Source organism: Rattus norvegicus, chromosome 2, assembly GCF_021556685.1.
Source record: "Rattus norvegicus strain SHRSP/BbbUtx chromosome 2, alternate assembly SHRSP_T2T, whole genome shotgun sequence".
Lineage (NCBI taxonomy): Eukaryota > Metazoa > Chordata > Mammalia > Rodentia > Muridae > Rattus > Rattus norvegicus.
Window position 1 is genome coordinate 80,841,395 of NC_141535.1, and position 26,619 is coordinate 80,868,013.

Consider the following 26,619-nt stretch of genomic DNA (forward strand, 5'->3'; position numbering starts at 1 on the left):
TAAGAAAAGTGAAATCCCAAATGAACCCCTAAACTGCCTTTTAATCTTGCTCTCTGTAAAGAAAATACATGATAGTTAGCTTAAGTAGCATATGAAGTTAACATTTATGAAAGAATAAAGAAATTCTACCACTTACCCTGAGAGTACCCACCCTTTTTCTGTCAGAATATGACATGCTATTTGATAAAACCTACCACAAACCAACACTGTAGCATTAACGTGGGAAAAGCAGATGGCTGCATGGTCTTCCCTCCTCTTCCCATCTCAGGGACTTGATGAGAAGGTCATCCCTTATGCTTACAGAGCTTTTTCATTCCCTCCTTCCAGATACTTGGAGAAGAAACGGCTGTGCTTTCCTCGCTTCTTCTTTGTCTCGGATCCCGCTCTGCTGGAGATTCTGGGCCAGGCATCTGACTCCCACACCATCCAGGCCCATTTGCTGAATGTGTTTGACAACATTAAAACTGTCAAGTTCCATGACAAGGTTGGACTGGATTTAATCACTGCCCATAATCTCTGTGTGTCAGGGTGTAAACCTTTGCTATCAAAGTACTTCTGTAATATTGTGTTTACAAAAGATTTACTTCCTTGTTATTAACTCTTGGCCAGTAATTAAAAGCTGTCCCTGCCAGCGGGGACCCAGTTATTCAGGGTCCCGAAGAGGCTTTCTACCTGTGGGCCAAAATGGGGGTGAAGAGAAGAAGGAGACCAAGCAAGATTCTGTTGTCAAGGTCTCGATTATTGAGAGAAATGTACAGCATTTAAAGCTCTGAGGCAGGAATAGAAGCGGGAACTGAAGCTTAGGGTGGGGGAGTTTGGGAAGTGCCCAAGGATATAAGGTGAATCACTACACTGCAAGATATCCTCCTATAACAAAGAGGCAACAGTCTTCCGGGGACATGTTCTTTGAAAAGGTCGAACCCTTCTTAGGAATCTGCTCAGGGACATCCGGTGTTTTGCTCAGGCTGAAACATCCTGTCATTGCTCCCAGGGTCTTCCTGGGAGAGGCTCTTAGTTCAACAATCTCAAGTCTGTATGGCAGTCATTTCAAGGTTAAACCTCTGTGGCCATGCAGCCCAGAGTCAAGTAACCACCTTGAGCTTTGCAGTCACAAAGCGGCTAGGCCCAAATCCAATACGGCTCACTACATCTCCCCCGTTATTCTTTTAAAAAGGACCATTAGGTGGAAGTAGTGGTCTGAGAGAGATCAGACATGCCTCACAGAGTGCCCAGCTCGGCCATGGTGAGCCACTCTTGCAGTCAGGACTGCACCCCAATGGCTAGGAATGAACTTATGCTGTAACACACCATTCTGGGCTATACGTGTGTGTTTATTGGGGGAGAAACTGGGCAGAGGAGCATTTGACCGGCCCATACATTTAAACGGGGTGTAGCCACCTCTGTCTTAGGATCGACCTCTTGAACCCCAGCCTCTCTGTCATAGGACCACCTTGTCGCCCCCAAGGTTCCTGTCTTAGATTGGTCAAGGGTCAGAGGAAGTTGCCCGTCCCTGAGGATAGCTACATTGGATCATCTTCTCATTCCTCTTACTTGAGCCCATGGGCGAAAGAGTAGGAGCCAGATGGCATTAATATAAGAGATTGTGGAAATTGAGCCTCTCCTGATAAGTAGTGGGCACCTCATCTGGTTCTCTTCAGCTGCTATGGCCATACCACCAAGGGCCTAGTCAAGCCTCTCCTGTAATAAAATTTAGAATTCCCAATTGTTAGCAACTACTCCAGAAAGTTCACCCACTGTGCTTGCCTAACAATAGATTGGGGGGCAGGTAACTCCAGACACTGCAGACACAATGGCTGCAGTAGTAATGGCTGCTACAATAGCAGCGAAATGTCAAGGTCTTTCCCAGGACAGTTCAGGATCGGTCATTCTTCTCTGGAACAAGCAGCAGGCAATGGAACCATGTCTGAGATCTGCAGAACCAGGGCAGAGTTCCCCAGTCCACAGCAGCTTCACGCAGATGGCATTCCTGTGAATCTACAGACTGCAAAATGACAACACCAGTTAAGGCAGCAAGAGTCACCAGGGGAATGAGGGGGGCAGGGGTAACAGCTGGAGTCCAGTCTTCTCCAGAAAGCAGCAGTGCACAGAGGGTTGGAGCGCAGGCCGCGGTGGGGCGGGACACACGCAGTGGTAACACTAACTGCAGAAACGCCAAAATCTCTGTGATGACAAAAGATGAGGGGGAATCTTCCATCTTCCTCTCAGGGCAGAGGAATGACTTCAGGGACCTGAACCACAAGAGCTGAATCTTCATGCTCCCAGGATCAGCAAGTCTCACCAGCCACTCGGGCAGCTGGCACACTCCTGTAGCATCCTGTAGAAAAAACACAAAAATTCCCTCTTCCCCATATAAAATATCTGAACAGGATCATGCCAATATGTGGATCTTTCTATTTCACCTAGGCAGAAGTATGCCTAGTTGTAGGGTGCCATAAACTTTGGCATCCAAATTTTAAAATTGAAATAAAAGGAGCATATTTTAGCATACAGGGATAACTCCCCTTTTTTAATTATTAAAATATTGTTAATATATTATTTATTAAGATAGGTCCTTGAGGATTAAATTGAGGACACTGAGCACTTGTATTTATAAATTGACTTTTATACCAAATTATTGTGTCCAGCATTATTGTTTTGGATATATAAAGAATGAGAGTTTTTGACTAACTGTTCCTATGTAAGGCCTATAATCTGCCTGGTATCATTGTCCTCCCTTGCTAAGGGGTCTAGGCAATCCAGTTTGAGTTCTTAAATGGCCTATAAAGGAACAATACTTAGTGCTCTTAACCACTAAGCCATCACTCCAGCCCCTCACCAGCTTTATTTACCTAAACATAAGCATTAATTAGAAATGCCAAATCCTGTAAATATTGTCCAGATTCAGTCGTACTAGAAATCCCTGAGCTGGCAGGGTGAGGCTGGGAATTGAAAGTAAGCAAATGGAGTCTTCCTCTTTTCATGAGGGTGTGTTATCAACTCCATTACCATTTTCAAAGAGCTGGGTCTATGGTTTTGTTTAGTTGTCTGAGCCAGAGCACTGAAAGGACAGTGAGTTGTCAGACATTTACACAGAAATCATCACTCACTGATTTCAAGTAGAAAACCTGCCTCTAATATAGCATTACGTAATTGTATAATTTGAGGGCTAGTAGTATCTAAAAAGGGAAACTTTTTAATCAACTATAAACCATAAGCCATACATTGGCTATCAGTATATGAATTGAAAGCTTGATTTTTTTTTTAATTTTAAAAACAGTGGCTACAGCACGTAATTTAATAATCTGTGCTGAAGCAGGGGAAACTGAAGAGAATAAACAAGTGATCCAATCATACATGTAGCCTTTTCATTAGATGAACCACCTATAATACAGTAAGCTCATTTCCTATGGGTTGAATGCACAAATTTATAGGAAGTACAAAAGCATGCAAAGAGTAAAATTACCAACTTTGCCTGAAAAATTTATATATGTGATAGGCCAAATATCAGTATTTTGTAATAACCAATTAATTGCTGTTTGGAATAAGATATGTTTTACCAGGTTTCTTTTTTTTTATTTTTTTTTATTTTTTTAAATACTTTCAAGACTCTACCCTACAATTCTGTATTAACACAACTGAAGCTTTATCTCCATAAGCCTTGTGTTACAGGGCAACAGCAGATGCCCTTGCAGCACCTACCTGGACTCCGCCTTAAGATAGCCCTAAGTAACTCTCAACTCTCTTTTGTGTCTTACTAAGTCTTAAGAATCAGGATTCCAATCTGGATACTATCTGAACCTACACACAAAGGTCATGACTGCCTTTTAGAACTTCTAAACTTATACAAGTTGTGATCCCAGAGGCACAGTCCCAAGAAGTGTTAGGAGTACTAACATATGCAATGTGACATCATTTGCAATAGAAATCAAGCCTATCCCCAAACCTATCCCAAAGGAACCCAGGGCAAACCTGAAATTCTAGTTTCTTGAGCACACTCAAGTGAGCATTATAGATTTCCTGTAACAGCCACTAACAAGCATCCCAAGTGGGATGGTGAGAAAACAAGAAGAGAGTCCAGAAAATAAAGGTCTGCTGAAGAAGGCAAAAGCATTTAGTCACATAGAAAGACAACCAAAAGCTTAACAGACAAAAAAAAAAAAAAAAAAAAAAAAACAAAAACAAAAAAAAAAAAAAACAAAAGTGCGCACAAAACAAAAATCAAGCGGCCGCCACAAGATTGCCACAAAACTGAGCTGATTCAGATGGGAGCTTCCATGAGCTCAGCAAAGACAGATGAACAGGAGTAGATTCCACATCACTCCTCCTTCCCAACCAGAATCTTCCCATTGTCAAAGTCACAAGTAACACAAAACAAAGACCTAAGACACACAGACAAAGACCACTCTGGAAATACAGACAGCCGGAAAGGCGGGTCTTTTCTCCAATCCATGAGAATGGCCGAATCCTCACCGGCACCCAGACGGGAATCTCCCAGGCGTCCCTGGGGTCCCTTCTTACCTCCTGGGACATCTCCCAGGGCAGCGCAATTGGTGAGTCCCTGGCACATCTACTGCTCACATTTGCGTCTCTCCTGAGACACGATCCTCCCTCTCAGTCTGAGATGGGAGCATCTGCAAAACCAGAACTCCAGAACTCCAGAACTCCAGAGCAACTACAGACCCAGAGTTTAGCCGGCACAAAACACAATGACACAAAGACACAGACACTACCTCCTGAATCGGAACCGCCTAGGATCCTTTTTCTTACAATAAGACATTTAAACACTTTCCAACCTTATTCCAACTATAGGAATTAATTTCTGCTCCTTCAATAATAAACCAAGGACAAGTTTCTCACACAAAGAAAAAAAATTCACTTAAAATTAACCAGAGACACCTTTCCATCAATAAAACAAAAAAAAAAACTTGATTAAATCCTTTTTCTTAACTCTTAATCCTCTCTCCCTGAGTGAGCGCTTGATCTCTCCTATGAAACAAGCCTCCTAAATCCATACCTTCCCCATGGCAATTAGACAACAATTATTCGACCGGTCCTTACCTCCCTCTCCAGCGGATGCACGAGCTATATGGCCTGAAGAGTCCTCAATTCCCACTGCAGCTCTCTTATCTCCGTCGTCCTGTAGTCGGCCTTGCTTCGGGGTCCCTGTTCAGGCGCCACTTGTCCCCGCCAGCAGGGACCCAGTTATTCAGGGTCCCGAAGAGGCTTTCTACCTGTGGGCCAAAATGGGGGTGAAGAGAAGAAGGAGACCAAGCAAGATTCTGTTGTCAAGGTCTCATTTATTGAGAGAAATGTACAGCATTTAAAGCTCTGAGGCAGGAATAGAAGCGGGAACTGAAGCTTAGGGTGGGGGAGTTTGGGAAGTGCCCAAGGATATAAGGTGAATCACTACACTGCAAGATATCCTCCTATAACAAAGAGGCAACAGTCTTCCTGGGACATGTTCTTTGAAAAGGTCGAACCCTTCTTAGGAATCTGCTCAGGGACATCCGGTGTTTTGCTCAGGCTGAAACATCCTGTCATTGCTCCCAGGGTCTTCCTGGGAGAGGCTCTTAGTTCAACAATCTCAAGTCTGTATGGCAGTCATTTCAAGGTTAAACCTCTGTGGCCATGCAGCCCAGAGTCAAGTAGCCACCTTGAGCTATGCAGTCACAAAGCGGCTAGGCCCAAATCCAATACGGCTCACTACAAAAAGCAAACTCCATGGTCCAAATTTATATTAGGACTTCTATGGTTTATTACTCTCCAAACTGTAGATTAAATATGATCAAGAAGGTATTGTACAGCACCAAGAAGCTGAGGGAGGAGGACTGCAAATTGGAGGCCCACCTATATTATACCATAAATTCAAAGCTAACCTGGACTATACTAATCCCTCATCTCAAAAGATATAAGCAAGTAAAAAAAAGCAAAATAAAACACAAACATTGAAATACATTCTGTCATATTTATGGTTTCACATATTAACTCTTCAGAAATCCAACAAGTTAAAGAAATCAATTGCTTATATGTAATGTTGTGATTAAACAGAATTGCTTCATGGATTTGATTATTTTTGTTATGCTTCAAAAGGTTTTGGTGTCCTTTAAATTATTTTTCTTACAAGCCAAGAAAGAAATTAGGGAAACGACACCCTTCATAATAGACCCAAATAATATAAAGTACCTCGGTGTGACTTTAACCAAGCAAGTAAAAGATCTGTACAATAAGAACTTCAAGACACTGAGGAAAGAAATTGAAGAAGACCTCAGAAGATGGAAAGATCTCCCATGCTCATGGATTGGCAGGATTAATATAGAAAAAATGACCATTTTACCAAAAGCAATCTACAGATTCAATGCAATCCCCATCAAAATACCAATCCAGTTCTTCAAAGAGTTAGAACAATTTGCAAATTCATCTGGAATAACAAAAAACCCAGGATAGCTAAAGCTATCCTCAACAATAAAAGGACTTCAGGGGGAATCACTATCCCTGAACTCAAGCAGTATTACAGAGCAATAGTGATAAAAACTGCATGGTATTGGTACAGAGACAGAGAGATAGACCAATGGAATAGAATTGAAGACCCAGAAATGAACCCACACACCTATGGTCACTTGATTTTTGACAAAGGAGCCAAAACCATCCAATGGAAAAAAGATAGCATTTTCAGCAAATGGTGCTGGTTCAACTGGAGGTCAACATGTAGAAGAATGCAGATCGATCCATGCTTATCACCCTGTACAAAGCTTAAGTCCAAGTGGATCAAGGACCTCCACATCAAACCAGACACACTCAAACTAATAGAAGAAAAACTAGGGAAGCATCTGGAACACATAGGCACTGGAAAAAATTTCCTGAACAAAACACCAATGGCTTATGCTCTAAGATCAAGAATCAACAAATGGGATCTCATAAAACTGCAAAGCTTCTGTAAGGCAAAGGACACTGTGGTTAGGACAAAACGGCAACCAACAGATTGGGAAAAGATCTTTACCAATCCTATAACAGATAGAGGCCTTATATCCAAAATATACAAAGAACTCAAGAAGTTAGACCGCAGGGAAACAAATAACCCTATTAAAAAATGGGGTTCAGAGCTAAACAAAGAATTCACAGCTGAGGAATGCCGAATGGCTGAGAAACACCTAAAGAAATGTTCAACATCTTTAGTCATAAGGGAAATGCAAATCAAAACAACCCTGAGATTTCACCTCACACCAGTGCGATTGGCTAAGATCAAAAACTCAGGTGACAGCAGATGCTGGCGAGGATGTGGAGAAAGAGGAACACTCCTCCATTGTTGGTGGGATTGCAGACTGGTAAAACCATTCTGGAAATCAGTCTGGAGGTTCCTCAGAAAATTGGACATTGAACTGCCTGAGGATCCAGCTATACCTCTCTTGGGCATATACCCAAAAGATGCCTTAACATATAAAAGAGACACGTGCTCCACTATGTTCATCGCAGCCTTATTTATAATAGCCAGAAAATGGAAAGAACCCAGATGCCCTTCAACAGAGGAATGGATACAGAAAATGTGGTACATCTACACAATGGAATATTACTCAGCTATCAAAAACAACGAGTTTATGAAATTCGTAGGCAAATGGTTGGAACTGGAAAATATCATCCTGAGTGAGCTAACCCAATCACAGAAAGACATACATGGTATGCACTCATTGATAAGTGGCTATTAGCCCAAATGCTTGAATTACCCTAGATCCCTAGAACAAATGAAACTCAAGACGGATGATCAAAATGTGAATGCTTCACTCCTTCTTTAAATGAGGAAAAAGAATACCCTTGGCAGGGAAGGGAGAGGCAAAGATTAAAACAGAGACTGAAGGAACACCCATTCAGAGCCTGCCCCACATGTGGCCCATACATATACAGCCACCCAATTAGACAAGATGGATGAAGCAAAGAAGTGCAGACCGACAGGAGCCGGATGTAGATCGCTCCTGAGAGACACAGCCAGAATACAGCAAATACAGAGGCGAATGCCAGCAGCAAACCACTGAACTGAGAATAGGTCCCCTGTTGAAGGAATCAGAGAAAGAACTGGAAGAGCTTGAAGGGGCTCGAGACCCCAAAAGTACAACAATGCCAAGCAACCAGAGCTTCCAGGGACTAAGCCACTACCTAAAGACTATACATGGACTGACCCTGGACTCTGACCCCATAGGTAGCAATGAATATCCTAGTAAGAGCACCAGTGGAAGGGGAAGCCCTGGGTCCTGCTAAGACTGAACCCCCAGTGAACTAGTCTATGGGGGGAGGGCGGCAATGGGGGGAGGGTTGGGAGGGGAACACTCATAAGGAAGGGGAGGGGGGAGGGGGATGTTTGCCCGGAAACCGGGAAAGGGAATAACACTCGAAATGTATATAAGAAATACTCAAGTTAATAAAAAAAAAAGAAATTATTTTTCTTCTCTTTTATACTCCTACTTTGCTCATGGTATCAAGGAGGTGTGTACGTTATCCAAGTTGATGGAGAACACCTTTGCATAGATTCCAGAAGACACTGTTTAGTCTATCCTTGTATCCAGAATTCCTAGGAAAATGACCTTTCCCTTTCGATTTTGTGTTCAGTTCTCTGGTGCCTCTTAACAACTCAATAATATTCATTTATTCAGCCTATCAGCCAGATTAATTTATTGAGTAGCTATCATGTGCCAGATGTTTTGTTTAAGAGTGGGAATATCCCAACCAGCCTCAGGGAACTGATGGAAAAGAGAGAGAATAGATGGATGAAGTCTCCAGAGTGCACTTAATGCAGTGCTAGACTTATTCTACGCTAAGCAATTAAAAGCCAGCCATTATGGTCAGGCACCTTGTTATGTGCCTCCGTGAGGTTGGCTGTCGTGTTCCTGGGGAGAATGGATCATCTTTTTTATTCAAAGATTCCACTATTAAGTTGTTGATACACTTGGGCCAAATTATTACTGTGCTTGTGTTAAGCACATGCTTCATAAGAAAGCCTTCCAGGGAGACCAAATGTTGGTGTATGTTTAGGAAAACTAGGCAGAATCTTTGCATGAGTAAACTCGTGTAGATTGATGTTTTGAGGACAAGTGGACTGTAACCAGGTAGGTGAGGAAGGGTAGTATGGTTTGGTCAGAAAGATGTATGTGTGAGAGCTCAGAGGTGTGTGCAGTCCAGATTAGAACTGTGTGTGTGTGTGTGTGTGTGTGTGTGTGTGTGTGTGTGTACTAGTGTGAAGGTTTCCATGGCTTAGAACAAAAGCTGCAGGCTCTCTCTCAATTCTGGAGGCTCAAGGGCAGGCATTAGATGGTGGCAGAGTTGATTGTCTATTAGGAGACTCTACAGGCTGGTTTTGTGTGTCAACTTGACACAGGCTGGAGTTATCATGGAGAAAGAGCCTCCCTTGAAATGTCTCCATGAGATCCATTTAGGGCTCTGGTGCCTGGTCCCCTTCGTGGAGATCTCTCACCTGGCTGGGTGCCTGAGTCCAGGAGAAAGAAAGAGAACTCAGGCAGGCGTTGTTCTACCTCTGTTTCAGGCTGGACTGAGTCAGCAGGAGACTGACTAGCTGTCGAGGGGTGCAGGGGAGCTTCTGGTAGTGAATTCAGGAGAGCAGTTCTCTTCCCTAAGCAGTGGTGTTACAGCTCTTCTGACAGAAGCTCTCAGACGATGGAATAATTCCTGCACACCTTTAATTCTGAACATGGCACTTAAATACACTTTTTTGTATTTAAGATGGGTCAGTGTGTGACAGCAGGTACTTCCTACTGCTTTAACCTGAGAGTTTGAGAAGACTTCATCTACATATCTGGGGAGGTGATTCTGTTTCTACTGATCTGTTTTGAGTCTACCTGACCTGTGGTCACGTCTTGACCTGTGGAGAAGGGACTAGGGCACTGTCTTGAGCCTATGTAACCTGTGGTTATGTCCTCACTTGTGGAGAAGGGGTTTGGGGCGTTGTCCTCTGTGACTGGTCTGTCTTGGGTCTGTGTAACCTATAGTCATGTCCTCACCTATGGAGGAGGGGCTTGAGGCATTTCCCTAAATGACTGGTCTGTCTCAAACCTCTCTACAGTGGTCTTTTGGGAGGGCATGACTACGTGAGGCCCTAATGTCCTGGGAGAATGGGAATGCACCTGCTGTCACTTTTAGGGATCTCTTTTAGGGTCTTCCGGGAATTCGACCTATCTTGACCAAGAATCAGGCCTGCCACCCCACAATCCATCTGTAAGGCATTTTCTCCATTAGTGATCAAGGGTGGGAGGGCCCATTGTGGGTGGTGCCATTCCTGGGCTGGTAGTCTTGGGTTCTATAAGAGAGCAAGCTGAGCAAGCCAGTAAGCAGCACCCCTCCATGGCCTCTGCATCAGCTCCTGCTTCCTTGAGTTCCAGTCCTGATTTCTTTGCTGATGAGCAGCAATGTGGACGTGTAAGCTGAATAAATCCTTTCCTCCCCAACTTACTTCTTGGTCATGATGTTAGAAACTCTAAGACAGATACCGAGAGTAAACTTTTTGTTTGCTTCTCCCATAATTTTTCACAGCATTTAAACGCCCTTGGTGCTTTGGCCAGCACACATCACTTTAATATCTGCCTTTTTTTTTATGGTAAAAAAGCCAACTATCATCAGGAACTGTAATCCATTGTAACCTCACTGTAACCTGGTGAGATATGCAAAGTTTCTGGTTTCTAATAATTTCAAATCCACAGGCATCTGTGTTTACAATTTTATGGTTCTTTTTTTGAGAATGTAATTAAAGTCACAAGGGGAAGTGATGAGAAAAGGAACAAAGAGTCATGGGTAAGGCCAGGTGAGCTGTGCCATGGATTCTCACTCCTTCCCGCATGTGTCAGGAAAACACAGAGGCTCCTAAGTTGGATACTCAGTTTCTGCTTAGGAGTTTGGTGCAGTTGGAGGGTGGACTGGAAGCAAGCAAGGGGCAAGAAAGGCAGGCCTGGTGCAGTAGGCCTGGCCCGAGGGCACAGAAGCGAAGGCAGTGAATTGCAGTGCTCGGGAGCATTATTCTTGCTAACCTGTGGAGTATGTGGGCGAATGTTCTGTCTGATATGAAGGAACAGCTCCCAGTGGAGTTGGCACTATGGTTTTTTGCATGCATTTTTGCATTTTTCTTTCTCCTTTTTTCTGGATATTTTATTTACATTTTAAATGTTATCCCCTTTCCCAGTTTCCCTTCCAGAAAACCCCTATCCCATCCTCCCTCCCCCTGACTCTGTGTTTCCCCACCCACCCACTCCTGTCTCCCCACCCTGGAATTTCCCTACACTGGGGCATCAAGCCTTCACAGGGCCAAGGGCCTCTCCTCCCATTGATGTCCAACAAGGCCATCCTCTGCTATATATGCATCTGGAGCCATGGGTCGCTCCGTGTGTACTCTTTGGTTAGTGGTTTAGTCCCTGGAAGCTAGGGGGTTTGATTGTTTGATATTGTTGTTCTTCCTATAGGGTTTCTCTAACTTCTCCATTGGGGACCCTATGCTCAGTCCAATGGTCGGCTATAAGCCTTGGCCTCTGTCAGGCTCTGGTCGAGCCTCTCAGAAGACAGCTATATCAACCTCCTGTCAAAAAGCATTTCTCGGCATCCACAGTAGTGACTGGGTTTGGTGTCTGTATTTGGGATGGATCCCCAGGTAGGGCAGTCTCTGGATGGCATTTCATTCAGTTTCTGCTTCATACTTTGTCTCCATATCTCCTCCGTTGAGTATTTTGTTCCCCCTTCTAAGTAGGTCTGAAGAATCAACACTTTGGTCTTCCTTCTTCTTGAGCTTCATGTGGTCTGTGCATTGTATTTTGGGTTTTCAGAGATTTTGGGCTAATATCCACTTATCAGTGAGTGCATACTATGTGTGTTCCTTTGTGACTGGGTTACCTTAATCAGAATGATATTTTCTAGTTCCATCCATTTGCCTAAGAATTTCATGAAGTCATTGTTTTTAATAGCTGAGTAGTTCTCATTGTGTAAATTTTCTGTATCCATTACTTTTTTGAAGAACATCTGGGTTTTTTCAGTTTCTGGCTAGAATAAGTGAGGCTGCTATGAACATAGTAGAGCATGTGTCCTTGCTATATGTTGGAGCATCTTTTGGGTATCTGCCCAGGAATGGTATAATTGGATCCTTACATTCCTCTGTCCAATTTTCTGAGGAACCGCCAGACTGATTTCCAAAGTGGTTGTACCAGTTTGCAATCCCACCAACAACGGAGGAGTGTTTTTTCTCCACATCCTCACCAGCATCTGTTGTCACTTGTTTTTGATCTTAGCCATTCTGACTGGTGTGAAGTGGAATTTCAGGGTTGTTTTGATTTGCATTTCCCTGATGACTAAGGATGTTGAACATTTCTTTAGGTGCTTTTTGGCCATTCAATAATCCTCAGCTGAGAATGTTTTGTTTAGCTCTGTACCCCATTTTTAATAGGGTTATTTGGCTCTCTGGAGTCTAACTTCTTGAGTTCTTTGTATATTTTGGATATTAGCCCTCTATCAGATGTAGGATTGGTAAAGATCTTTTCCCAATCTGTTAGTTGCGTTTTGTCCTATTCATAGTGTCCTTTGCCTTATAGAAGCTTTGCAATTTTATAAGGTCCCATTTGTCAATTCTTGATCTTAGATTATAAACCATTGGTGTTCTGTTTAGAAAAATTTTCCCTGTGTCCATATGTTCGAAGCTCTTCCCCGATTTGTTTTCTATTGGTTTGAGTGTATCTGATGGTTTTATGTGGAGGTCCTTGCTCCACTTGGACTTGAGCTTTGTACAGGGTAATAAGAATGGATCAATTTGCATTCTTTTACATGCTGACCACTAGTTGAACCAGCACCATTTGTTGAAAATACTGTCTTTTTTTCCCATGGGAAGGTTTTAGCTCCTTTGTCAAACATCAAGTGACCATAGGTGTGTGGGTTCATTTCTGGGTCTTCAGTTCTAGTCCATTGAACTGCCTGTCTGTATCAATACCATGCAGTTTTATCAAGATTACTCTGTAATACAGCTTGAAGTCAGGGATGGAATTCTGGGTCCTGTTTAAGTATCCAGTTTGTTAGTCTATGTCTTTTTATTGGAAAATTGAGTCCATTGATGTTAAGAGATATTAAGGGATAGTAATTTTTTTGCTTCCTGTTATTTTTGTTGTTGGTGGTGGAACTTTGTTTGTTTGGGTTTGTTGAAAGTTTTCTTTCTTTCTTTTTCTAGGGTGTAGTTTCCCTCCTTGTGTTGGAGTTTTCCATCTATTATCCTTTGTAGGGCTGGATTTGTAGAACGATATTGTGTAAATTTGGTTTTGTCATGGAATACCTTGGTTTCTCCATCTATGTTAATTGAGAGTTTTGCTGGATATAGTAGCCTGGGTTGGCATTAGAGTCTGCATGACATCTGCCCAGGATCTTCTGCCTTTCACAGTCTCTGTTGAGAAGTCTGGTGTGATTCTGGTTCTTTTTTTTTTTTTTTTTCGGAGCTGGGGACCGAACCCAGGGCCTTGCGCTTCCTAGGTAAGCGCTCTACCACTGAGCTAAATCCCCAGCCCCGTGGTGTGATTCTGATAGGTCTGCCTTTATATGTTACTTGACTTTTTTCCCTTACTGCTTTTAATATTCTTTCTTTGTTTAGTGCATTTTGTGTTTCTGACTATTATGTGTCAGGAGGAATTTCTTTTCTGGTCCAATCTATTTGGAGTTCTGTAGTCTTCTTGTATGTTCATGGGCATCTCTTTCTTTAGGTTAGGGAAGTTTTCTTCTATAATTTTGTTGAAGATATTTTCTGTCTCTTTAAGTCGGGAATATTTGCTCTCTTCTATACATATTATCCTTAGGTTTGGTCTTCTCATTGTGTCCTAGATTTCCTGGATGTTTTGGGTTTGGAGCTTTTTGCATTTTGCATTTTCTTTGACTATTGTGTCAATGTTTTCTATGGTATCTTCTGAACCTGAGATTCTCTCTTCTCTTATATTCTGTTGGTGATGCTTGAATCTATGACTCCTGATCCCTTTCTTAGGTATTTCTATCTCCAGGGTTGTCTCCCTTTGTGATTCTTTATTGTTTCTATTTCCATTTTTAGATTCTGGATGGTTTTGTTCAATTCCTTCACCTGCTTGGTTGTGTTTTCCTGTAATTCTTTAAGGGATTTTTTTGAGTTTCCTCTTTTAAGGACTTCTACCTGTTTACCTGTGTTGTCTTTTATTTCTTTAAGGGAGTTATTTGTGTCCTTCTTAAAGTCCTCTAATATCATCACCATGAGATGTGATTTTTATATCAGAATCTCTCTTTTCCGGTTTGTTGGGTATCCAGGCTTTGCTGTGGTAGGTGAACTGGGTTTTGATGATGCCAAGTAGCTTTGATTTCTGTTGCCTAGGTTTTTGCATTTGCCTCTCGCCATCTGGTTATCTCTTGTGTTAGCTGGTCTTGTTGTCTCTCACTGGAGCCTGTCCTGCCTGTGAGCCTGTGATCCTAGTTGTGTTAGCACTCCTGGGAGACCAGTTCTCTCTGGGTGGGGTTTGGATGTAACCCTGAGTCACAGGGTTAGCTCTGAGGCACTGGTGGAAACCTGAAGGATCCTGTCCCTGGTTGCTCCATGGTTCCCGTGACCTGTGGTCTCCTGGCAGATCCCTCTTTGGCCAGTTATTGAAGAAAAAGTGTTGGTCTCACCTGTGAACTTAGGAATGACAGCACTCCTCAGAGACCAACTCTCTCCAGGAGGGATTTAGGTACAGAGACCTGTGCTACAGGGTTAACTCCAGGATGCAAATGGACACTAGAAGCCTCTTTCTTTTTTTATACATTCTGCTTTTACTCTACTCTGCTAGTTTTGTTGTTGTTGCTATTTGTTTGAGATATGGACTTGCTATGTAAAAAAGGCTAGTCCAGAACTCATTTTGCATCACAGGCTAGTTTCAAGACTGTAATTTTCCTACTGTATCCCTCCAAGTGCTGGGATTACAGACATCTGCAATTATAGCTGGTATGTCTAACAGTTTTATTAAGGCCAGCACTGAAGACAGTCAGAAGCATTGTTTTTCTGGCAGTAGTTCATCTTTGTGCTTATATTTACCAACATGTCATCTTTAAATAAAAAAGAATATATATCAGGAAGGAAGTCCTTCAGTCATTTAAGGAAATATTTCTGCTGTAGTACTGGGATTTTTGTCTTCAACAGAAGATCTTTTCACAGTCTCAGGTTGAGGAGCAAAGGTTGTTTGTCTCCTAGTTTGTAGGTTAAATGCCTGCTTATCTTTAGCCTCTGCGTGACAGTCACTTCTGCAGATAATGCTTCCTTTGCCTGTTTGTTTGTTTCCATCACAAAGTTGGTGGGTACATCCAGGAAATCAGGTCCTGATTTTGTGGGTTCTAAATTTTATAAAAGTATAAACACCAAACGTGAGAGAAGAGACTGAAGCTTAAGAGGCACTGGCCTCTCAGTGAATTAAGTCAGTATACAACTGAGGAGGTCTTAAGAATGGTGTTTTTGGGGCTGGGGATTTAGCTCAGTGGTAGAGCGCTTACCTAGGAAGCGCAAGGCCCTGGGTTCGGTCCCCAGCTCCGGGAAAAAAAAAAAAAGAATGGTGTTTTTGCTGGTTTACTTTTTAAAACCAAAGACCATTGTCTTGATGCCATTTTGCTTGTCACATACATGGGTAGAGATGCGGAATGGGTGCCTTCCTTTAATGACTAATAGATACAAGGAATTTGGTCTTAGTTCTGTCTTCCATAAAGAGTTCCATCAGGATCTAGGTCTTGAACTGTAGACAGCATGCTCTTCTCATGGCACAGCATTGCCCAGAGACGGAAGGGAAATGAACAGAATAGGGGTTGGATTTGATCAGAAGACACAGGAGTCTCCTCTCCTGGAGAGATCACTGGCCTTGGCACAGAATCGGAATTACTTTGCCATGGCTTTGTTCTCATTATCATATTGATCAGGCCGTTCCTAATTCCAACCCAATAATCATGTGGTATGGATTTACAGCCTCTTTGCAAACTCCATGTTGCTTGAGGATTTTAGATATTTTTTTCTCTTCCATCAGGATATTTGTATGAAGTATTCCCTTTAGAAATAAGTTCAGCCTTTCAGAGTTTGGATGAGTTGGAATTGATTTAGGTTCCAGCTATAGATTTTAAAGTTAGCTTTTGGCTGTTGCTTTGAAAAGGCTTTATTTCCTATTTGCCCTCTGTTTTATGATTTGTGTCTTAACTTGTAATGGGAAGGGTAACATTGGCAAAGGGCACAGAGGAGAGGTATTTCTTCTTCTTTTTATATGAACATTGCTATCTTTTTCATCTTCTAACATAGATCTATGATCGGATTCTGTCAATTTCCTCTCGGGAGGGCGAGACAATTGAATTGGACAAGCCCGTGATGGCAGAGGGCAATGTGGAGGTCTGGCTTAATTCTCTGCTGGAGGAATCTCAGTCCTCATTACATCTTGTGATTCGCCAGGCAGCTGCAAATATTCAAGAATCTGGTTTCCAGTTGATTGAATTTCTTTCTTCCTTCCCTGCTCAGGTCAGTAGATTAAAATTGGAAAGTATTATTTTTTGATAAAACAGTCATTTTAAATCTTAGATATTGCCTATTTCGGCCTCATAAATGGAGCATTTTTAGTCTGACCAAATATTAAGATTTTCATAATGACTTACCAAATATGAATAAGCTTAAAGATTTCATATTACCCAATAGTCTCCTCTCCTGGAGAGGTCATTGGCCTTGGCACAGAATCGGAATTACTTTGTCATGGCTTCGTTGGTCATATATAATTGTATACTTAAATATGGCTTGGGGTGACAGATACCTAACATATTTTTTAACTTAAAACAGTTTTTCTCTTATGAAGTCTTCTTATGTAGTAATGGCATAGATCATAAATATGTACTCAGAGTACACTTTACTAGAAAAATATTCTTCAGTATTAAAATACAGGAAACAAGTTCTTCTAGTCCATGTGATCAGTAAAGATTTTTATGAGTGTCTACTATATACAAATACTACCCCCATTTCAGTAAAACCAACTTAATTCCTTTATCTACAAATACTACCCCCATTTGAATAAAGCCAACTTAATTCTTTACCTGAAAATGACTTTAAAATCTATTTGGAAAGAAGTATGAACTAAACATGTGTGACCTAAGATCCTAGGAGAGACACAGACTCCTTAGAGTGCTTTCTGCATTAACCCACTAAATAAACAACATGAATTGTGTCAGTGGACTTTGAAACAAATCAAAGAAGTTGATATCATCAAGGCCATCCATTCATGTATTAACTATGGTGATTGATTATGCTGTGATTTCTTTATAAATTTTGAATTCCATACAAGTTGTAACTATACTATATACATCCTCTCTCTCTCCCTCTCTCTCTCCCTCTCTCTCTCTCTCTCTCTCTCTCTCTCTTTCTCTCTCTCTCTCACTGTTATTGTTGTTTAAAACTTCTACAAGGTTGGATTATTAGGAATTCAAATGCTATGGACCCGAGACTCAGAAGAAGCCCTTCAAAATGCCAAGTTTGATAAGAAAATCATGCAGAAGACCAACCAGTCCTTCCTAGAGTTACTGAACATGCTGATTGAGATGACCACAAAGGACCTGAGTTCCATGGAGCGGGTTAAATATGAGACTCTGATTACTATTCATGTGCACCAAAGGGACATCTTTGATGACCTGGTAAATGCTTTATAAATGTTGTTTCATTTACAGAAAAGCAAACTCTAGACGCCATCTGTGTTCACCCACCAGATTGATTAGATTGAATTCGTGAAAAGGTCAGATTCCGGCAGAGGCTTTACTGATATCAGACTGCACATGTCAGACTGTCTTTTCGGCCTTAAGCTGGAAATTTTAGTCATATTCCAATAATCTATACCACATCACTGGGGGAATGAGATATTACTTTAAAATTCTTGGTTGTTATTTTAGATGCTAAAATGTCATGCAGCATCCCCCAAAAGCTTTTCTCTGTCTTGTTTCCTTTGTACTCATTGGTCAAACATCACTGCTTTCTTGGGGGCAGATATAATAAACACATGGGTGGTAGAGCCGTTTAACGTTTCTTTGGGGGATTTGACAAATCCCATCCCTCACAAGTTGTTTGCAAACAGTTGCTTATGTTGTTGATTGCAGAGTGGCCCTTCATACCACAGCCGATGTAACGAGGAGCGGATGGAAGGGCAATGCTTAGCTACTGTTGCTCGACTGTGGAAGGAATTTAGGGTTGTCCTCTTCTATAGATTGTACTATCAGGGGAGAGGCAAGAAGCGCTTAGGTGTGTGGTTTTCTGGATTGGGTCTCTGCCCCACTATGTTTGAGAAGATTATGAAAGATTGGCCCTGATGTGGTGGAACCAAGACTGCATTTTCAAATGGCTTTGTGCTAATCTTTTTCTTTTTTATTAACTTGAGTATTTCTTATATACATTTCGAGTGTTATTCCCTTTCCCGGTTTCTGGGCAAACATCCCCCTCCCCCTCCCCTTCCTTATTGGTGTTCCCCTCCCCACTCTCCCCCCATTGCCACCCTCCCCCCAACAGTCTAGTTCACTGGGGGTTCAGTCTTAGCAGGATTCAGGGCTTCCCCTTCCACTGGTGCTCTTACTAGGATATTCATTGCTACCTATGAGGTCAGAGTCCAGGGTCAGTCCATGTATAGTCTTTAGGTAGTGGCTTAGTCCCTGGAAGCTCTGGTTGCTTGGCATTGTTGTTCATATGGGGTCTCGAGCCCCTTCAAGCTCTTCCAGTTCTTTCTCTGATTCCTTCAACGGGGGTCCTATTCTCAGTTCAGTGGTTTGCTGCTGGCATATGCCTCTGTGTTTGCTGTATTCTGGCTGTGTCTCTCGGGAGAGATCTACATCCGGCTCCTGTCGGCCTGCACTTCTTTGCTTCATCCATCTTGTCTAATTGGATGGCTGTATATGCATGGGCCACATGTGGAGCAGGCTCTGAATGGGTGTTCCTTCTGTGTCTGTTTTAATCTTTGCCTCTCTCTTCCCTGCCAAGGGTATTCTTGTTCCCCTTTTAAAGAAGGAGTGAAGCATTCACATTTTGATCATCCGTCTTGAGTTTCATTTGTTCTAGGCATCTAGGGTAATTCAAGCATTTGGGCTAATAGCCACTTATCAATGAGTGCATACCGTGTATGTCTTTCTGTGATTGGGTTAGCTCACTCAGGATGATATTTTCCAGTTCCAACCATTTGCCTACGAATTTCATAAAGTCATTGTTTTTGAGAGCTGAGTAATATTCCATTGTGTAGATGTACCACATTTTCTGTATCCATTCCTCTGTTGAAGGGCATCTGGGTTCTTTCCAGCTTCTGGCTATTATAAATAAGTCTTGTGCTAATCTTCTAAGCACACTGTTTGACTCTTAGAGAAATAAGGGATGGGCACAGGGCAATTTAGGCTTTTTATTTGTCAAAAAGAAATAAATAAAGTGTCTTAAAGCTTTGGTAAAAATTTTTGACAAAATCATCACTATTGAATGTTAGGATTTTTGGACTGTTGAAAATTCATAGGAAAAAAATGACAAAAGAAAAGAAAGAAAGAAAAGGAAAAAAAGAAAAGAAAAGAGAAAAAACAAACCCAGAAAGATTTGATCTTATTAAGTGATTACCTTTTTTTTTTTTTTTGTAACGGGATTACTGTAGCTCTGTCTTTGTATTCTCATAGATTGAATCTCATATTTCAGATAATTTGGAACTATGCAGGAAGGGCTAACAGTTATAGAAGCGACTCCTACAATTGAACTGTAACGCCATTTCATGTTGAGGAGGGTAGCTGGAGGGGCCTTGACTCCTCCCACTCTCCTAGCACCACAAGTTACTTTTTTTACTTTTTGGTTGATCAGTAACTGACTGAGTCCTGTGATGAGAGTTTACCCCCTCTCCACTTTGTGATCTGTGCAAATGCTAATGTGTCTACTTAGCAAGAGACTCCTCTCCGGTCTAATGCACAGCATCTTTTGTATTTCAGTGTCACATGCACGTCAAGAGCCCTACGGACTTTGAGTGGCTGAAACAGTGCAGGTTTTATTTTAAGGAGGATTCTGACAAGACGATGATCCACATCACAGACGTGGCTTTCACATACCAGAATGAGTTTTTAGGCTGCACTGACAGACTTGTCATAACTCCGCTCACAGACAGGTGATGGGGGGATTTTGCGTTTCCATAGCCATTCTATCTCTTGGTTGGCTCAGGGGGCTTTTTTTTGCCAACAGCTCTTTTATCAAAAGGCCTTTCAAAGTTAGTATTTCTAACTTTGCACCTGTGTCTTCACATGGGAGTCAGGTTGGTGGCCAAAACAAACCCGGTTTCTCTTGCCTTCAATCTTACAAAGGCAAAGTGGAAATGCCCCAGTGAACATCGAGTGGACGAGGAAGGAATTAATTACTGTGTGCTGCGAGGTTTGAATCACAGTGGGCATCAAAGGTGACTTTATTAACTTCATCACCTCTTGTTCTTCCAAGGAACAATTAAGGTGTTTTTTTTTTTTTTTTTTTTTTTTTTGGCAGAAGAAAGTTGAAGGAAGCACAATTGAAACCCAATTGAAGACTGGTGTGGGTGTGCGGGAGGATGTGGGCTTTGTCATTTCTCTTCCCTTTGCCCGTCACTTGCCATTTATGCTGGTTAATTACAATTGTCAGCTTGAGTGGAGTAAGAGACACCCAGACCGTCCATCATCAATACCTCCAGTTGTCTTTAGGGCTTTTTCCACAGAGAGCTAGCTGAGAATGGACTACGGCCTCAGAATGAAAAAGAGAAAGCCGGCTGAGTACCAGCGCCCACCTCTCTCTTTCCTGACACAGTGAGATTCAGGATTTCCTCTCTGAGGACACCGCCAGTGTCCACTCTCTGTGAGGTCGTAGGAAGTATTATGTAATGCTGTCGCTTCTGTCTCGAAAAGCCTCCGGTCTCCCTTTATTTTCCGTCCCGTTTCTGTGTTCTCCGTGAGACACTAAACCGCACGCCCCCCCGCCCCCCATACAGTTTCTTTCTACCTTGCTTGTCTCGAAAGTATTCTGTTCAGAATTCTATTAATTTTATACTGTTATCGTAACAGATCACCACAAGTTCAGATGCTTAAACCACACAAATGAACCCTTCGGTAAATCTTAAGGGCTGCATTCCTCCGTGGAGACACAAGGGGGCACCCTTTCCCACCTTTGAGCAGAAGTCATTCCAGCTCCGGGAAGCTGTTTTGTCCCTTGCTGGTGGATCCTTCCTTCACACGGAGAAGCACAAGCAGTGGGGTGAATTCATGCCCTGTTGTCCAGCACCCCATCTTCACCCTTGTGCCTTTGAGATGCTTTTTCTGTCTCCTGCTTCCCCAGAACAGATTGAATCCAGGCAGCCCAGGATAACCTGTTCACCCCAAGGTCCTCACGCTGATACCAATGTTTCTTCATGTGCATCCTCTTGGTGCTTTCTGCTCCATCACACATTGGGGTTCTTGTCTCCAGCTGCACTGCACAGATCTTGCATGGTTTTGAAGAGCATGTAAATGCTGACCCTGGACCACACACGGCCACAGCGCCTTCCCTGAGCTCCGGGCAGGTGTATCTATCTACTGGCTGACATGCCATGCTGTCTGGATGCTTATAGACTATTTACCTACAGAATGTTTCAGTAGCTCTCATCCTTTTCATTCTAGTCATTGGCTATTCTATTTTAACCCTGTGGTAGTGTCCACATCCTAACCCTGGAATCTTCTACCCTGACTTCACCAAGGTAGAAATCCTTGGTGTACCCTTGATGTCTGTCCTCCTCTGCTCTCTGTTACTTAGCCCATGATCAGCATGTGGAGTGTGACAGTGTTTTTTTAACCCCGTTTTTGCAAACTTTTGTGATCCACCACAATCCCTGATCTAGACTATTGGCGTAGTCTCTTAGCTGTTTTCCCTACATTGTGCCCTGGTTTCTGTTCCCAGTACAGACAGAAATGTAAGAAAGATTGTGTCACTGCTTTACCTCCAACCTTCTACTTTGGCTCCATCTCAGCGAGTCTAGCGAGATGGTCACATCAGCTTAGGAAGCCTGGCACAGGTCACCCTGGCCACATCTGTCTTTCCTTCCTTAGTCACTTTCATCTACATACTCTTTGGGGGGGGGGCTTTCCTTTCCTTTTTCCCTTACCCTTTCCTTTCTCCTTTCTTTTCTTTTCGTTTCCTTTTTGCTTTTCCCTTTCCTTTCCTTTTCTTTCCTTTTCCCCATTCCCCCTTTCTTTCCTTTCCTTTCCTTTCATTTCCTTTCCTTTCCTTTCCTTTCCTTTCCCTTCCCTTCCCTTCCCTTCCCTTCCTTTCCCTTTCCTTCCCATAGTGATCACAGCCTCCAAGTCCCCCTCTCTCCTCCCAGTTCCACCCGAAAACATTCTTTAGAGAAACAGAAGTCTCCTCCCCCTTCCCCACCATGGGTACCAACCCACCCTGACACATCAAGTTGAAGCAGAACTAAGCACATTCTCTCCCACTGAGGTTGGACAAGGCAGTCTACCTAGGGGAAGGGGGATCCTACAGACAACTATTTAGAGACAGCCCCTGCCTCAATTGCTAGGGGTCCACATGAAGACCAAGCTGCACATCAGCTCCAGCCCATGTATGTACAAGGTTGGTGGTCCAGTCTCTGGGAGCCCACCTAGACCCAGGTTAGTTGACTCTGTAGGTGTTTGTGTATTGTTCTTGACGCATCTGGCCCACTCGGTTCTGTGCTTCCCTCTTCCATAGGACTTCTATGGGGTTCAGACTGAGCACAGTTTCTGCTCTGACTGATAGAGAATGGTGTGGCTTCTTTACTGCCTTCCCTTCTCTGCTCAGATGTCACCTCAGGGGTGTCTTGTGACTCACATTAGACAGATGAAGTGAGTCTTAGTCTCCATGACATGCATCCCCAGGTTATTATTAACGTGTTTTCTTCCTTGAAACTGCAAGCCCCATGCGTTAGGCGTCACAAGATGTACTCATTGAAGTAACCTGTCTCATAATTGTTGCTAAATAAATAATTCTTGGAAGAACAGAAGAAGTTAGCTTTTTCACGATGAAGTTAAACAGATGAAGAGAAAGTAGAAAGTTGGGAGGGGGAAGCTCTTCTGGTTTTAAAAATTATTAGTTCATTTTATATTCCTTTGCACACATTGGATATCTACTTGTCAAAATCTGAATTTTCATATACATGTGTGAGGTTCAATCTTCTTTGTTTCTTGATTGTTTCACCATTAAAAACCCGAAAGGCTTGACAGCAAAGCAAATATTTGCAACCTTAAGCGTGGACAGTTGTAAAATTCGTTTTAGATTTCCTCCCCAGTGCTCACGTCCTGCGTCTCTTCAGCTTGAATGTGTGAGAGAAGTGAGGCGTCATTTGTGGCTGGTGGTTCAGAGTATGAGGCTTTCTGCCTTTTTACAGGGAGAAATCGCCTCACTGAAACAAACACGCTATAGGGTGTGGTTTTGGAGACCTTGGCATGTACTGTCAGCTGGTGCTGACTGACCTGTGAAATCCGACAGCCATGACGGCTCTCTCAGCTGCAGAACTTCCCATCACATGCATACATTTCAGACATTTCAGATGGTCAAATGGCCATCACAACACGATAAAAATATACATGGCCTTCCTGTAAAACTCATGGTGATGGTAAGGACCACCCTCCTTCCAATTCTGAGCACACACAGAGGCCAGATTGACTTCACTACTGCTGCTATGCGGGCAGAGACCAGACGAAACCAAGGGCATGTGTAGCATCCTTGCTGACAGAGGTACAGAAAAGCACAATGCGTTTTCTCCCAATACAGTGAAATAGTTTCTGTGACTACTTGACTCTGCTCTTAATCCCTGTGGGGTCTTGGGCGGGACCTCTGACCCCTCTCACTTATTTTTCGGAATACTTGTATGGACTGTATAGACCATGCATGAAAATCTTCCTGCCTTAGCTGCTTTGCAGTAGAAGTGACATAAACCCGATAGAAGAATTCAGATAATTTATTTTGACTCATGAACTAAAGTCAGCTTGGGCTGCATATTTCTAGGTTCACCTGAACTACATAGTGGGATTTGACAGAGAGACAGACACACAGACACACACAGACAGACAGACAGACAGACACACACACACACAGAGACAGAAAGACAGAGAGATAGAGAGAGACAGAAAGAGACAGAGGCAGGGAAACACAGAAACAGAGACAGACATAGAAGACATAGACAGACAGAAACACAGAGACAGAGTAGAAGACAGAGCCAGAGAGAGAAAAGGCAGGGGGCAGAGAGACAGGGGTTCCCCTAGGCACTTGAGTACAACATAATGATTCTGAGACTGTGGAGAGTTTATTCACCTCATGATGGACAGGAGACCTGCAGAGGGAGGAATGTAGGTGGAAGAAGGCAAGATACATCCCTAAGAACACTGGCAGTCACCTGATTCCTCCATTAGGCTTCACTTGCTACCTTTTACCACCCCTAATGATTCCAGCATACTCTGAGTCCACCAGGAAATTAATGCATGGGTTAGGACAGAGGCCCGAAGAGTCTATCACTGCTCCCCAGATAGTTACCTAACAGCTGGACCACCAATTATATGAATTTCGGTGGGGAACATTTCATATTAAAATCATGATATCTCCCTTCTCTGTGGGGAGTATGTTCCAGGATCCTCAGCAGATGCCTGAACCATGAACAGTATTCAACACTATGGACATTATTTTTCTCTTATACATACAAATTCATGTTGAGATGTGATTTATAAATTGTGCATAGCAGGAGACCATCAGTAACTAATGATAAAATGAAGTATAAGAAAAGTTCTACACATATGTCTTTATCTCTCTTAAAACACTCATCTCATAGACTTTAGATAATGGCAACTTCAGGAGATGAATGCACGGAGGAGGAGGAATTGTATGTACCCAGAAAAGTATGTGGATGATGCTCTCTCCCTACCCTTCCTTTTGTCTTTCTCTGTCTCTGTCTCTCTGTCTCCATCTCTCTCTTCCCATTCTGATGCCTCTCTCTGCGTCTTTCTCTTTGTCTCTCACTATTTATCTTTGTTTCTCTGCCTCTGTTTGTCTCCATCTCTCTCCCCATCCTTCTGCTTCTCTGTGTGTCTGTCTTTCTCTGTCATTGTCTCTTTCTCTGTGTCTCTGTCTATGTCTCTGTGTCTTTGTCTCTCTTTCTCTCTGTGTGTATGTATGTGTGTATGTGTGTGTCTGTCTGTCTGTCTATCTGGAATCCTACGATAAAGTTCAGGTGGACCTGGAAATATGAAGCTAATCATTGTTCATTTGCCTTAGCCTACTGCATTATTTGTTCTGCATTGGCCTACTGAATGCTGCCATTACAGGAGTGTACCACTACGAGTGGCTCATTGCTTTTCTTAACCATGGAATATACATTTTTTAGTGACCTTTTCTATTGGCTCCCCTTAAGCACATAAGTGTGTCCTAGTTCAAAGTCTGTAACTAGCTCCCTTTCTCAACAAAGAGAAATCCTTGCTGGTTCACAGGCCCTGTTGTTTTCCTTTAGAAACTCTTGAAACTTTTAGAACCAACATGTGTGGAAAGCACTTCTCTTTTATGTGATAAGAAGCCTGTGAAATGTTATGGATACTCAATTGCAATGATAGCAACAAAGCTGCCTAATCATAGGTTTGAAGAGCTCTGCAGGACAGCAATGAGTACCTGGAGTTGGTTCCTCACCTCTAGAGGATGGATGTGCCCTGAGTCTAACAGAAAGGACTTGACTAGCAGCGATGGGCTAGACTAAGCGTCAGCTCTTCTCTTGAGACCCAAAGCAGTTATTCCACTGAGGGAGCATCTTTCCTCATTTGTGAGATGGGACCAGGGACTTCCATTCTTGCAGGTTTCTCTGGGTGTTAACATGGAGAGCATCAGATAGGCGGTGGTTGTTCAAGATTGCTTTGAAAGAATAGTGGCACTCAAGGAGGGAATTAAGTCTTTGGCTAGAAGGAAAACTTGATGGGAGGGCAAGTGTCCATCTGGTTTCTCACCAGGCTTCTTCCTCCTTGGCCGGGCTGGTTGCTCACTTGGTTTTCAGGAACTTATTTCTAGTGGAGAGCCTGGCAGGCCCCAGTCTGCATACTTGATGTTCACTTCACTGGATGTCTTTCTTTCTGAGTTATCTCTCAGGTTCATATGAACACTTTTATATTCAGCCATAGGAAACAAAACTGGGCTAGCTTACAAATTATTTTCTTTGGCAACACCAGGTGGTGCTTGGGAATCAAGTAATCTACCATCAGATTTCCAGGGTAAAATTTTTCCTTTACAAGATTTCTTATATTTGCTCACCAAGCCTTTCACGTGTTATCCTCGTATGAGATGTGGAAGGAATTCCAGGGGCTTGCAGGCTGACTCGCCGTGTTATTATCCAGCAATGTTTAAAACCGAGGTTTTGCGGGGCTGAGATGACTCGGGGCTTGAGAGCGCTTGTTGCTCTTGCAGAGGATCTGACTTCTCTTCCTAGTTAGCTGCATCACAACTCATGGCTATCTGTATGCCCAGTGCCTTCCTTCCTGTGATCTCTGTAGGCTCCTGCTCACACATGGCGCACATAATCTTACACGCACTACATCCACACTCGAAAAAACATTAAACTACATCAAGGATATGGAATTATGAGCGCGTAGATTTAA

At 42.8% G+C, this 26,619-nt stretch overlaps 1 protein-coding gene across 1 annotated transcript in view; it reads left to right on the forward strand.

Annotated features, from left to right (window-relative positions):
* The window catches only part of Dnah5 (dynein, axonemal, heavy chain 5), a 283,019-nt gene that overhangs the window by 100,429 nt on the left and 155,971 nt on the right, over positions 1-26,619 (forward strand). The window contains 4 exon segments of the mRNA NM_001419569.1: positions 328-484; positions 16,283-16,495; positions 17,428-17,652; positions 19,954-20,126. Coding sequence (NP_001406498.1) covers positions 328-484; positions 16,283-16,495; positions 17,428-17,652; positions 19,954-20,126 — 768 coding nt within the window.